The sequence below is a fragment of the Labrus bergylta genome, chromosome 2 (assembly GCF_963930695.1).
Source record: "Labrus bergylta chromosome 2, fLabBer1.1, whole genome shotgun sequence".
NCBI classification, from domain to species: domain Eukaryota; kingdom Metazoa; phylum Chordata; class Actinopteri; order Labriformes; family Labridae; genus Labrus; species Labrus bergylta.
In genome coordinates this window covers 29,114,031-29,126,959 of record NC_089196.1, presented here as the reverse complement: position 1 = coordinate 29,126,959, position 12,929 = coordinate 29,114,031, and the positions used below count along the sequence as shown (strand labels likewise).

Here is a 12,929-nt window from a genome sequence, read left to right as displayed (position 1 = left end):
CCAACTCTCATTTTTTATTTTCCTGTGGTTGAAAGTTTACTCATTCAAATTCAGCTCTCCTAGTTTTGTTTAGTGTCCACTGACGAGCCTAAAACTTGTGAAGACTTTGCTGTGGTCAAGCTGCTTTTTCAGGTTTTATTAGTAAATCTACCACTAGGGAGAATTTTCATCACATGTTAATCTCATGATTATTTGTTCAGACTAAAATATGTGCAGTGATCATTTAGAAACAACTAAAAGGTCACTGGCTGAGCTGCTGTTGATTATTTTGTGGATCCTGCTGGAAGCACAACCTGACTTGACGTAGGGTTTATGAACGCCAGGCAGGAGCGATTATCTGAGCATTACGCACACGCATCGCCAAAATGCAGAAAGTACGACACCAGCATGGTTGAAATAGCATAATTTAGGAAGTCCAATTTCTTTACTACTCCTGTATTTATAGAAATCTGTTCTGGTCTATTATTAAGTACAAAAATGATCTAATATGCATGTAATTAAGTTGAATGCTTACCAAGGAAGTGTCAATGAATCAACATCAGCAAGATGTAAAACACCTTGTCGATCATCAGAAACAGTTTTGTAACTAGCTTTACTTTTTGGAAGGGGGGGGGATTAATGATTTAATGATTCTCCTGGCTGGTGTTGCCATTCAAAAAGAAAACTAAAGAAAAAGTCTTTACCACAAAGTGCTAAAAACACATCAGTGTGACATCATGATATTTCATGAACCAGATACGTCTGTGGTTATTCTGGCACATTTTTAATAATTTCTACAGTTTTCTGTCTGAAGGAGAACTTTGGATGTGCCCCTTTTTTCTGTTTACAGAATTGCGTAAAATTCTGGTGAAACCTTTAAGTGGACGTACACAGTGAAGCAAACTGTCCATCAATCAGACTTTGCTCCTATAGAACCGTTCAGACAAATCCCATGGAGTTCAGGACGGTGCTTTACAAGGGAAGGGGGAAACAATTGACAAAAGGTAGAATGTAAAGAAGGGTTTAAAGGCTAATGCTCGATGATATCAGTTCAATAAAATAAAAGACAGGTGATAAAAAATTTGACACAAGAAACAATAAAATCACAAAAGTATGAAATGATAGTGTAAATGAAATACAATGAAAATCAATAATATAATTGAAGTTATTCCGTTCTTGAATTCTGTTTTATTTCTTAATCAAAGAAGACTGATTTCTTTTAAGATAAGATAATCCTTTATTTAGACTTAGACTTAGACTTTCTTTATTGTCATTCAAACTTGTACTTTACAGTGCAGATAAGAACGAAATTTCGTTGCATTTGGCCCGTTGTAGTGCAGGATAAAAACAGCAGCATGTATTTACATATAAAAAATAAAAATAAGGTGCAGATATAAATAGATATAAAAAGAAAAACTATGAGTAAAAATTAAACTATTTATCCCACAACGGGGAAATTTACATTGTTACAGCAGCAAAGAGCAAAGACTGCAAACAAAAAGTGAACACAGTACAATTTAAAGAAAAAAAGAAAAATTAAGAATGTACAAAAAAATAGATAGATAGCACAATATAGAATTTAAAAAATAGATTTAAAAAAAATAGATCAGCTGAGCTGCAGTTTTGACAAAAATGTAGTCAAATAATAATTTAGTCAAATTAATAATAATTTTACAAATGTTTTTTTCTGGCACTTTTTATAGAGTTTTATACGTTTGATTTAATTAAAGCAGTTCATTGCGTTTAGTTTTCCGTGTTCCTCTCCCGGCTTGATGTGATTGGTCTATCTGGCTGTGAAGACAACAAAACGGAAGCTCTGATTGGTCAATAGGCAGCCGGAAGTGAAGAAGCGGAATCCCGAAGCAACACTGTACCGTTCACTTGCTTTCCATCTGTAGGTAAGTAGCCGACTGTGAAACTGGCAGGAATGAAATGTATTATCGATTATCAGAAAGTTTAAGTCTTAAATCAAGAACAGTTATTTAAAAAGCCGGTTAGTGTCTCTGCTCGTGCTGACGTTAGATTAATAATACTCAGGTAGTCACTGTCAGGACCGCGTGCACTGTGTGCTCCAGGTGAATAATAAACAAAAATACATGATTATAGTTTGACTGCTTATTGGTCCATTATCAATACAGCTCTGTTTAAATAAAAACTACTGTGCTTATTATTTTTAATTATTTATTCTGACTGGAAAGTAAATCATAAAACTATTATTTTAATACAAATCATAGAATCACCTAAATCAGCTTTATTGACCAGGTATACTCACACACACAAGGAATGTGTGAACTGTGCTCTCTATGGTCAAAAGTATAACATTAAATATCAACAATAAACCCAGAATAAGCAAAGACTAATGTGTATGAGACTAAATAACACAGTGTAGAGGTGAGGAGTGGAAAAACATGCAGGAATAAACGTGATGATGGAATAATGTAACAGATAGGTTGATTAACATGAGGTAGAGAGTTGTTTTGCTGTAGTTATGTTAAACAGTGTGCATAAATTCATATCAGATTAAGAGGATGATAATACAAGATTAACATGATTAAATGATTGAGCTCTTAAATAATCTTATGTACAGACGCAAATCAACAATATTTTTACTGTTTCGACACCTCAGCAACAAAAATGGAAGTCCTAAGCTCCCATCATGTGATAATGTCTTGTTTTTAAATACAAAAAATGAGCAGGCAAATTTCTAAACGATGTTTAAACTGCACAATGTTGCCAAAGTGTTTGTGCAATTTATAGACAGTGCACTCCTTTTGATTAACAATATGACGGAAGATGTGAAGTTAGTTTTTCTTAAAGCTCAGGTTTGTTTCTGTACGATTGATCATTAGACTAATGAGGATTGTATTGTCTTAAACAAGTACATTTAGTATCAAAGTAGTCAAAATGTTGACAACCTTTAGAAAGTATTCAATAAGAGTTTTCATCAGGAGGCCACTCGATGGGCGTTTGGGTAACTAATGTCAGTCTGACGGCGAGCACATCATTAACACAAAACCCACTGGACACTTCAGATGGATAGAAAGGACGCTGCAGCTTTTAGAGGCAGGCAGAGAAGTATAATTTTGTTCTTTTTTCTTTTTGATAATGGTCAGAGATGCTCCTCTTTGTGCGCTTTACTTTTGATTCTAATGTTTCTGTGTGAAGATTCGAGCTCTGTAGGTGTGAGCTACTTTGTAAAGCCCTGCCAAGTTTTCTTTCTGAGAAGAAATGTTCCCACCTTGTTACTCCTCTCCCGTGTTGATTATGTCTTTTTTATTGTGAATTATCTAATAAAGCACGGAGATCATCTTTAAAATGGCACTTCCCTGGAGGTGTTTGAAGGATACTGGTGTTTTAAAGGGCACTGGCTTTACATCTCCTCCCTGCACCCACCATGACACGCTTCAAGAAGCTGCTCTGACTTCACGAGGCTTATTGCAAACTTGCCAACACTAAGTACGGGAAGTATTTATTTTTATAAAAACGCACATCTTCTTCATGCAGCTGTGCGACATGGAGCCACCCATGCTTCCCCGTGAGTCCGGGCGGTTCGTCGCAGAGCGGAGTCAGGATGTGTTTGTGGAAGAGGAAGGAGTGCAGAAGGTGGCCGAGATGCTCTACAACCTCCGACATGGTGACGAGCTGACCGCCATTGGATGGGAGATGGCGAATCCATTGGCTCCAGCCCCCACCTCTGACCAGGGGAGTCTTTAAACCGCAATCCATATTTTAGAGACAGCAATAGTATTACGTTAATACTGTTACAAGTAGTGTAAGATATGTGGACCAACTCATTGAGAGGGTTCATATAAGTTCCAGTATGATGACTTAACTAATAACCAGAGGGCTTCAAATTATCTCTGCACTATAAGAAAATGTAAGTTGCTAAATTGTTGATAAGACACACTTTCTGATAATTGGATGAACTGTCATTTATTTCTTTAAAAGGGGACATATTATGAAAAATCCACTTCTACCGTGTTTTTGAACATATGTTTGGGTAACCTGAGTGTCTACAGACCCACAAAATGTGAAATAAATCCATCCAGTCCTTTGTTTGTGGTCTGCATAAGTCTTACAACGCAGAGAAAAATGCTCCGTTTCAAATGTGCTCTCCTTGTGATGTCACAGTGGGATTCTAGTAAGAAAAAATACCCTCCCCTCCACTGGTAACTCCACCCCCAGCCTAGAGCAAAACATTTTTCGCAGGTCTGCCTCTTTCATTCTTGCTAGCGAAGGAGTGATGTCTACCAGGAAAACTCAAGGGGGGCTCATTACATTTAAAGACTCCAAAAACGGAGTGTTCTGAGAGAGCTGGTTTATACAGGGTCACAAACCTCCTCTGGTGCTTGATTCATGTTATATTTTGACCAAAGCACAGCACAGATGTTTCATTTAGACCACAGGGGACTGTTTGAAGAGGTGGATACTATGTCCTCTTTAAAGAACACTTACCGTTACTCAAGTACAGTACCTACTACACCTTTGAGGTACATGTGCTGTTTTTATGCATTTGCATTATTTGCTAGTTTGCATTTTTTCTCAACATTGTTTCAGAAAGAACTGAAAAAACATTTTGCTCCACAACATGTATCGTGATGACAATTATTTATATATAGAACAAAATAAAAATGGACCCAAGATGGACCCCTGTGGGACACCTTTTGCTTTATTCAAATATATTAAACGAGTCACATATGTCGGGAAAGTTCAACCCAGTATTCTTTAGAGCCAAAAGCATTTGTGATGTCTTTTCAGGCTTTCATAGTAACAGCGACTGTACTCAAGTGAAAGTCTGATCAAGTTAAAGAGAGCTACTGCTGGAATATTTATCTGTGTTCACTTGGCACTCTGAGTGTTAAATATTCACTGAAATGTGGACTTCAAAGAAAAAACAAGTGTTGTAAAAAAAGAAAAGGGGGGGGGGGCTCTGACTTTTTCTTGAACTGTGATCGTTTTGTGTTTTTCATGTTTGCAGGCATTGAACTGGGTGTTTGTTGTGGACACCATGAACTTCTCTTTTTGGCCAGAAAAGGAAAGTGAACAGTGTGAGGTCACCTTTAACGGGACCACGTACACCGGCTACATGACCCTGTGTGCTGCCATCGCCAGAGCCATGGAGGAAGGTGAGAGCAAGCAGGATTAGAGTTTGTTGCTTGTTTATCGTGGTTGTTGAGCTAGCACTTAAAGATAAGATAAAACCAGATAAGATAGAACTTTGAGTACGCCGTCCTCCATCACACAACTGATTTAAATACAGACGCCATTGTGTGATGACATTTCACGCTCAAAGAGGGCAGCAACTGCAAACACTACATTGTGCATATAGTTTAATTTGGGGTGTTTTGATCTTCTCTTTGATTTTAATGGTTTGTTTAATGATTTTTAAATGTCCTCTTTTAGTCTCTCTTTCCCCCCCTTGTCATGTTGTGTTTGATGTGTTGGTGTAGCACTTTAAATTGCCTCGTTGCTGAAACGTGCTTTACTTTACTTGCCTTCATTTCTTCCATTTAAAAATATTCAAATATGATATTCAAAACAAGACTCATCAACACATAAATCATTTATTTTAAGTTTCCATGCATGACTTAAAGGCTAATATGTAACTCTGACACCTAGTGTTTAAAATGGGTACTGCAGTCTGATTTAAAAACGTTGTAGAGAGCTGTCTCCCCCCACCCCCTCCTCTCTAGAGTCGATGCTCACACAGGTCACCATGTGGTGGACTCTGAAGCTTCAGTGTTTATCCAGCTCTGCATCGGTCTGTAAACCTTTCTGTGTTCTAACCTCTCTCCATTTTTCAAAAGCATCTCCAATATTGATCCTAGTTTGAGCACGTTTCTGCTTGTGGAGCTTATTAGAAACATTAAAAGCGCCTACCTTCTCTGGTCCAAAGAAATCCAGAGCATTCAGGAGCAGAATCTAAAGTTAGAAGGAGGACATACTGGCTGCTGCATTGTTGTCAGAGAAGCCAGCACTTCAACATAGCATGTTTCCTTAATGTCTGATCATATAGTAAGATCACTTTATCATCTCACTCACTACACATCTTACATGTTGCTCCTTTAAGCCAGATAAAAGAAAGGGCTCCCGGTGGTCTCAGTCTACAGCTGCTCCTTTAGGATTAGAATGACATGCAGGGGATGCGAGGTGTTATCCACGATAACAAGCAGACTCCTCACTAAGGACTTCAAGAATATAATTGATCATTTCATCTAAAATGTGATGCACACTTTTCTTAGGTGCACATTTGGCTGTTACTTATATTTAAAGGATTCATCAAATTTAGACAGAAAGTCAAAGCACAGAGTTATATAAAATTATTAAAAAATGTCAGAATGTTACAGAAATGTGAAGGCTGTGCTTAGAGTGATGTGTTTCCTGGCATCTTGGTCTTTATTATAGATTAATTTGTCTGTTTTTGAGCAGCTTCACCTCTGGAGAAAAAAAAAAACACGTACATACAGTACAAGCCCTTTTCATGTCTCTTTTTCCACTCCCTTTCTTCTGAGTGCTTTTGTTGTGCACTGCTATTACCAATTATTGTGTACGTGCCCTTTACTTGAACTTGGACTGCTGGGAAATTGCTTGTAGCTCTGCATGCGGCTTTGAATCACTCATAATTAGCGTGAATGACTCCAGATATGAATCAATTATGTCTCATATGGAATAGTGCTCTCAATGTGTGGTCGACGTGGCCTTTATAATTTACCAGAGATTCTCTCAGAAAAAGCTCAGGTGGGAACTGGAGGGGTGGCAGCGTGAGGTCGGAATAAATGATGTCTTTTGAGCCTCTTGTTAGAAACTCTGCAGATATATTCATGCTTGTGCAGCATGATGTAGCGGCCTCGGATGTTTTGTTTCTCTTCATCTCCACTTTTTCTTTTGTTAAATTCAATCCTGACTGTTTCTCCTTCCCCATTAAGGGAAACATTTCTCTTTACTTTACGGCATTTATCAGACGGCTACATGTAGGTATAACTCAGCTGATGAAGGATCTAAATAAAAAGCAGCCCTTTAAGAATAGAGTATATTTATTGTAGTGTAGAAGGCAAAATGAAATTGAGTGCGTGACTCACGATCAATGCAACAATGTAAGAGTTGATAGCAACCATAGGACAAAGTGATAAATCAGATCATCACAGTATAATACATAAAAACAGCAGGGTAGTAAATCAAATAAAACAACAGCTGAGGTACTCCAGTCTGATATGTGCAATGTGAAATTTCACACAATCAATTGTTCCTTCAGCTGTTTGTAAGATGCTACCTGTGCAGTCGTGCAGGTTTCTTTGCTTTAACTCATCAAAGATGTTTCTCATGATTCTTATTTTCTTCTAATGTGAATCTCTTACAATGAAGGCTTTGACAATTGGCAAATGTGCTAAAAAAATTTTTTTTTTAAAAGCAGATGTGCTATTGAAGAGAAAGCAGTGCTGGACTTATTAAACACTAAAATAGTCCTGCAGGTTTTTGTTGGTGATCAAAACTGAATCATAGAAATGATCTCAGAGAGATTCTGAATCTGAGACTTAAACTCGAGTATTTTTAGACTTTGACACTTTCATTTTAAGTTTAACTTTTTTGTAAATTTGAGATACTTTATTAATCCCTGAAGAGATTCTGGTTTTACGCTCTGTTATTGAGAGACATGCTTCTCACATAAATGCACAAACAGGAGCTGTGGACATGCATTAATTGTGAGATGTCAGACTGAGGCTGCTACAGAGCATGTTAGAGGGTCGGTGCCTTGCTCTAGGGTAACATCGGCAGCGTTCGGGAAGTGACCTGTCATCTCTCCAGCTACCAGACCACCATCAAAATTTGTGGTCCGCCCCGGGACTTGGGCTGGCGACCCGATCACATCTTCTACCTCTGCTTATGTAAAAGATCCAGTCCCAATGTATTTATAAATCACTTTTAAAAACAGCCAAAGCGCTCTAAAATCAAAACTCAAAAATCTTGAAAACAACACGATAAACACCGAGACCTATTTCAAACTTACAGGAACAGTAAATAGTGTTCAGAATGATAAGAAAAGAATCTGAATATTTGTCTCAAACCTGCCAACAGGTGTCCCCATCACTGACCCAAAGTTCTTCTCTCAGATGAGTGTGGAGGAGTTGGGACACATCCTGAGATCAGACAATAAAACCCCCATGCCCATGCTTCAGGAGCGGCACCAGGTACTCACATCTTCATTTATAAGAGGATTATCTTTCTGAAGGCATGGCGGCACAATTCATCCCAATTTCACTGTTATCACAAGAGGAGGATGATGAACACGTCGCAAAAGTCTGAATTTATTGCAATGATTAGGGATGAAAAAGGTTTTTTCTTTGTAATCAAGCGACGCGTTCTCACTCAGCATGCAGACATTTAAACTATTGAATAAAGGCCTGGGTATAATGTTCATGCTTTCACAACATTTAGATGCAGTCAGATGAATGTTAAGATGTTAGCCTTCAGCTAACCTCAGATTAGTTGGTGCCAATTTAGTGGTGAAATAAAAAACAGCTTTTTGGATGTACTGATTTCAAAAGATATTTGTTGCAAACTCAGATAGTGTGTTAAACTTGAAGTAAATGCAGCAAAGGGCCGAGGTCGGATTCAAACCCAGGGCTGCTGCTATGTCAACTACAGCCTCTGTACATGGAGCGTGCAACATAACAGCTAGGCTATTAGCTTTCTTTTGACACTACGTTAAAACAACAGAAGTGTACCATGTGACTCCTCTGAATGTGAAGCTGAATTCTGTCAAACTTTCTTTTTGACCTTCACACACATTTATTAATGAAGCATGAAAACAAACACAGATTCCCAATTAAAGACTCTGAACAAAGAATTGAAAGTCTAAATATTATTACATCCTTCCAGAGTACATAAAGGATACATGATAATATTATTCTGTGTTCTCTTCTATCTGCACATGGCAGCAGTGAAAATGTGTGTTTTGTGTGTCTGTGTGTGTTAGTTAAACAGACTGAAATTAATTTGTGTGACTCTATATGAGCTACAAAATGCAAATAACTCTATCATTATTAAGATGGACTTTTTTTTTATGTAGTAATACTTCCTGCCTGATTAAATGTGGTGGGATGGGGCGTCAGAAGAAGTCATTAAAGGCTTAATATTTGATTTTTCACACTTAAATGTAATATAAATCAAGTATATCCTCTGAAAATAACTCTGTGAGTCATGACTGTCTACAATGGGTGTAACACCCGAGTCCCACTGTCTGTGATGTTTTCAGAGTTTTCAGAGTCCTATCTTCACTTTGTTTACATCGCCGGGACGGCCGGCTGACTCCTCCCCTCACGTATAAAAGTTGTTTAATTGAGGGACTAGAGAAAAGAAGAATAACATACTGTACTCACTGCTTAACTGTGTTTCTAGATCACGCTCATTTCAGGTAAATTTACATGCAGTGTGAAGATACCTGCATAATAAAGATCACTAGCATTAGCATGCTAACACAACAATGCAGCGCGAGTTGTTTTGGTTTCATGCTGGTGCTCAAGTGCGACATCTGCTGGATCAAAAAATCACATAAAGCCTTTAAGAGCACACAGCCAATCAGACGTCTCTTACATTTTCTGCAGCAAAGATTCACAGTGAGTGATGTATTTATGTACTTAAAGACAGCAGGATGAGATGTTTTGATCAGTAAACACTACTTACACATGTTTGGGATGAAAACAGAAAAGCCTGAAGGGGGATGCTTTGTCCACAGGGGGGCGCCAAAACTGACTCAAACCAAAAATGACTCACAGGATCTTTAAAATAAAACATGAAAGTACAACTTTACCTTCCATGTTACTTGTTGATTTGATGATTTTTTCCCTTGTTAACCACCTCTCTGTATTTACTTTCATTTTAAAGCTTCTAAAGCTAACACATATTAATTCCACCACAGTCACATTTCTTGCTTACGGGAACTCCTTATAAGGAATGAGGAGAATATAACATATTATATGGAGTCTGATATGATCAGCCTGTCATGTATGTGTTTCAATTTTGTCAAATAAATCTATGTAACAGAAGTCATGATTTGAACACTCGACATGCTGTTCCTGTCTGACAAGGTGCTGACCGAAGGGGGGCGCGTTCTTCTGGAAAACGGTGGAAGTTTCCGGAGTTTCATCAGCAAAGCCGCGAACGACGCCCGGAAGATGGTGGAGCTCATTGTGGAGAAGATCCCGTCCTACAGGGACGAGGCCACGTATGAGGTTTGAGTGAGAGAAGGTCGAACACTACACCGGAATTTACTTTTATATCAAATTACTTAGTTAATGGGTTTTTTGTTTGGCTAGGACAGCTGAAGAGAGACAGGACAATGGAGGAGTAGAGGGGGGGGGGCTGAAACGCAGCAAAGGGCCGAGGTCGGATTCAAACCCACAGCCGCTGCAATAATTACTATAGCCTCTGTATGTTGGACATAACCGCTAGGCTATCGGCACTCTCTTTTTCAGACAATTTCTGTCGAGAAACCTAAAGAAAAGTCGTTGTATTTTTTATATTCTTCCCTCACATAAAGTTTAAGCATTTGTGATTTTAAATAGTTTGTTAAAAAACAAGAAACATCCTGGTTCACTGTTTGAATTTAAGAGAAGGCCGATGATTTGTAAAATCCTTAATGCGCCTCATAAAGCTCATGAAGTTAAGTTAGTGTCTCTTGCAGAGTGACAGACGGACAGAGAGCAAAGTCAGGAGACGGACATGATACCTAATCTTTTTACATTTTCTGTCAGTCCCAACTGTGGACAGGCGGCTTCACACCACCCCCCATAAAACGTCCAAAATATTCATATAAATATCAAATTAGAAAATACACAGAGAGAAGAATCTCTGCAGACACTGACACACACTTCTTCTGGATTCTTTTTTATACATCATATTTATCATGCTTTTCATTGTTATTGGGATGTGTTCAGAGACTGTCCACTGCAGGATGGGATTAAAAAAAAGAAAAGAAATGACCTTATTTTGGTTACCAGGAGGTGTCTAGTTGTTGCAGTGGTATCCAAACAGGTTTCAATATTATTGGATTTCTAATGGTAATAATCAAAATGTTTGTTTGAATTAGTTTCCTTTTGAAAACTAATTTACAAAAAAGATGAAAGAGCTTCTGATCGAGTCATTTTTAATCTTCTTTTTGTTTTTACTTGCACTTTTCATACAACGATGTATCACAAAGTGCTTTTACATAAATCTAAATAAATCAAACAGAAACAACATGACTCCCTCCCCGACTCCTTACCCCACAATCAAAAAAATAAGGAGATAAAAACAGGTACTGACGGACTGAGGGAAACGCGTTAATTCTTAATGAGGAAACACAGGAGCTTAAAAATGTTATAAAACGAGATAAAATGAGATTCAGTTAAAAGCTAGACTAAAAAATATCCAAAAAATTGAAACATCTAAAAACTATTTAGGAAGTGTACATGGAAGTGAAGCGGTAGTGTGATAGCTCCATCTGCTGGACAAACACAGTGTGGCAGGATGCTAATGAGCTCTTTATGATACAGGTTAGGAGAAAGTGATCCTCCTTACACATGCACTGTGGCCTTCATGTTATCTTTGTAAACTAGGGATATAAAGGTAGTGGGTGAGGAACAAGGTAAGGCAGGAACATTTTGATATCACACATTTTAGTAACGAGGCAATTCAAAGCGCTCCACATAAGACTTCATGACAAAGGGAAAATAAACTAAAAGTCAAGTAAACAAGCCAATAAAATCAAATGAATGAACTGTCAGAGTAAGAGCAGTGTGTGTGTTTCAGGGGAGGAGAATCTCCTTCTACAAGCGGGCTCAGATCCTGGTGGCAGATTTCTGGGGCGTCATGGCGGCCCGAGGAGAGGGAGACATCGTCAGCATGGACTGGCTCACCATGTTTGCAGACTACAGGGTCCCTCAGGCTCTCGTCCACCTCGGAGCTCTGCGATACTCTGATGCGCTGCTGCAGACGCTGAAGAATGGTGAGACAGGAGAGTGTGTGTGTGTGCTCGTGTTTCTCTGATCATAAAGAACTGTATCAGGTAAAGAAAAGAGTACTGTACTGTTTTTTTTTCCCTCAGGGGAGCTGCTGAGTTCAGGGGACAGGAGAGAGGTGGAGATCCGAGGTTGTTCGATCTGGTCCGTGGAGCTGATCAGAGCGCGTCTGTGTAAGCTGATGCAGGAGAGAGACGGACAGACCTGCAGCGTCAACTCAGCGATCATTGACTTTTACCTTTGGCCGTACGCCAAGCAGCACCACAAAGAGATGGCCCACATTCCCATCCACCACACACGCTGTGTTTACTACTGAAGAGCGGGCTGGCAGCAGCTCTTGCAGTAGGAGGCACTTCTCAGTGTGCGCCGCCTCTCTCGGGGATAAAACCAAGCATGCCTCCGTGCCAGATTTATTTTTTAAATGAGCTTTAATTAAAAAAGGTGTTGAGCATTCATGTCGCTCGATGGTTTGCCTTTTGAAGTCAATTAAAATGTTTCCAGTTCAGCTGGAGCACAAATGATTGTTCACTGTATCTGATCAAAACAATGACAGACAAGTTGAGCCTTACAGAGGAAACGTGATCTTCTGAACTGTGATTTATTAATGCTGAAAATAAACTATTTTTTGTAAGATTCTTCTTTTGTTGTAAAGTATTGATGCTGTAGATTGATTTCTTCAGATCAAATTTTGCATCTTCATTCTCTACACTTAAGAAAAATGTCTGCAGGGCAACTCCAAAGTCTTATAAGATGAAAAGAAATGTGTAATTAAATAAAATAACTATAACCTAAATTTAAAAATAATAATAAAGGGGTTTAAATGGAATAGAAGTGTTCAATAATTAGAAGGAAGAAGATGGTATTAATGCTAGAATAATTGAGATGTTTTCATTTTTAATGTTTGAATAAACAAATAAAACTAATAATCACCTTCATACATAAAGGATGTACAAA

At 38.4% G+C, this 12,929-nt stretch overlaps 1 protein-coding gene across 1 annotated transcript; it reads left to right on the top strand.

Moving 5' to 3' along the window:
* Positions 1 to 1,785: 1,785 nt before the first annotated feature.
* Positions 1,786 to 12,610, top strand: qng1 (Q-nucleotide N-glycosylase 1). The gene is made up of 7 exons (XM_065951141.1): positions 1,786 to 1,877; positions 3,484 to 3,682; positions 4,959 to 5,105; positions 8,053 to 8,165; positions 10,065 to 10,208; positions 11,767 to 11,962; positions 12,062 to 12,610. Exons 2-7 carry the CDS (start codon positions 3,493 to 3,495, stop codon positions 12,289 to 12,291), a joined length of 1,020 nt encoding a protein of 339 aa, XP_065807213.1. The 5' UTR covers positions 1,786 to 1,877; positions 3,484 to 3,492; the 3' UTR covers positions 12,292 to 12,610.
* The last annotated feature ends 319 nt before the right edge of the window (positions 12,611 to 12,929 follow it).

What these genes read in the sequence shown, in the direction of transcription:
- qng1 (XM_065951141.1), top strand. Translation starts at nt 3,493, where the DNA reads ATGGAGCCACCCATGCTTCCCCGTGAGTCCGGGCGGTTCGTCGCAGAG. An exon ending in CGCCAGAGCCATGGAGGAAG is followed by an intron (nt 5,106 to 8,052) that starts GTGAGAGCAAGC and finishes ACCTGCCAACAG; the next exon opens with GTGTCCCCATCACTGACCCA. An exon ending in TGCTTCAGGAGCGGCACCAG is followed by an intron (nt 8,166 to 10,064) that starts GTACTCACATCT and finishes CTGTCTGACAAG; the next exon opens with GTGCTGACCGAAGGGGGGCG.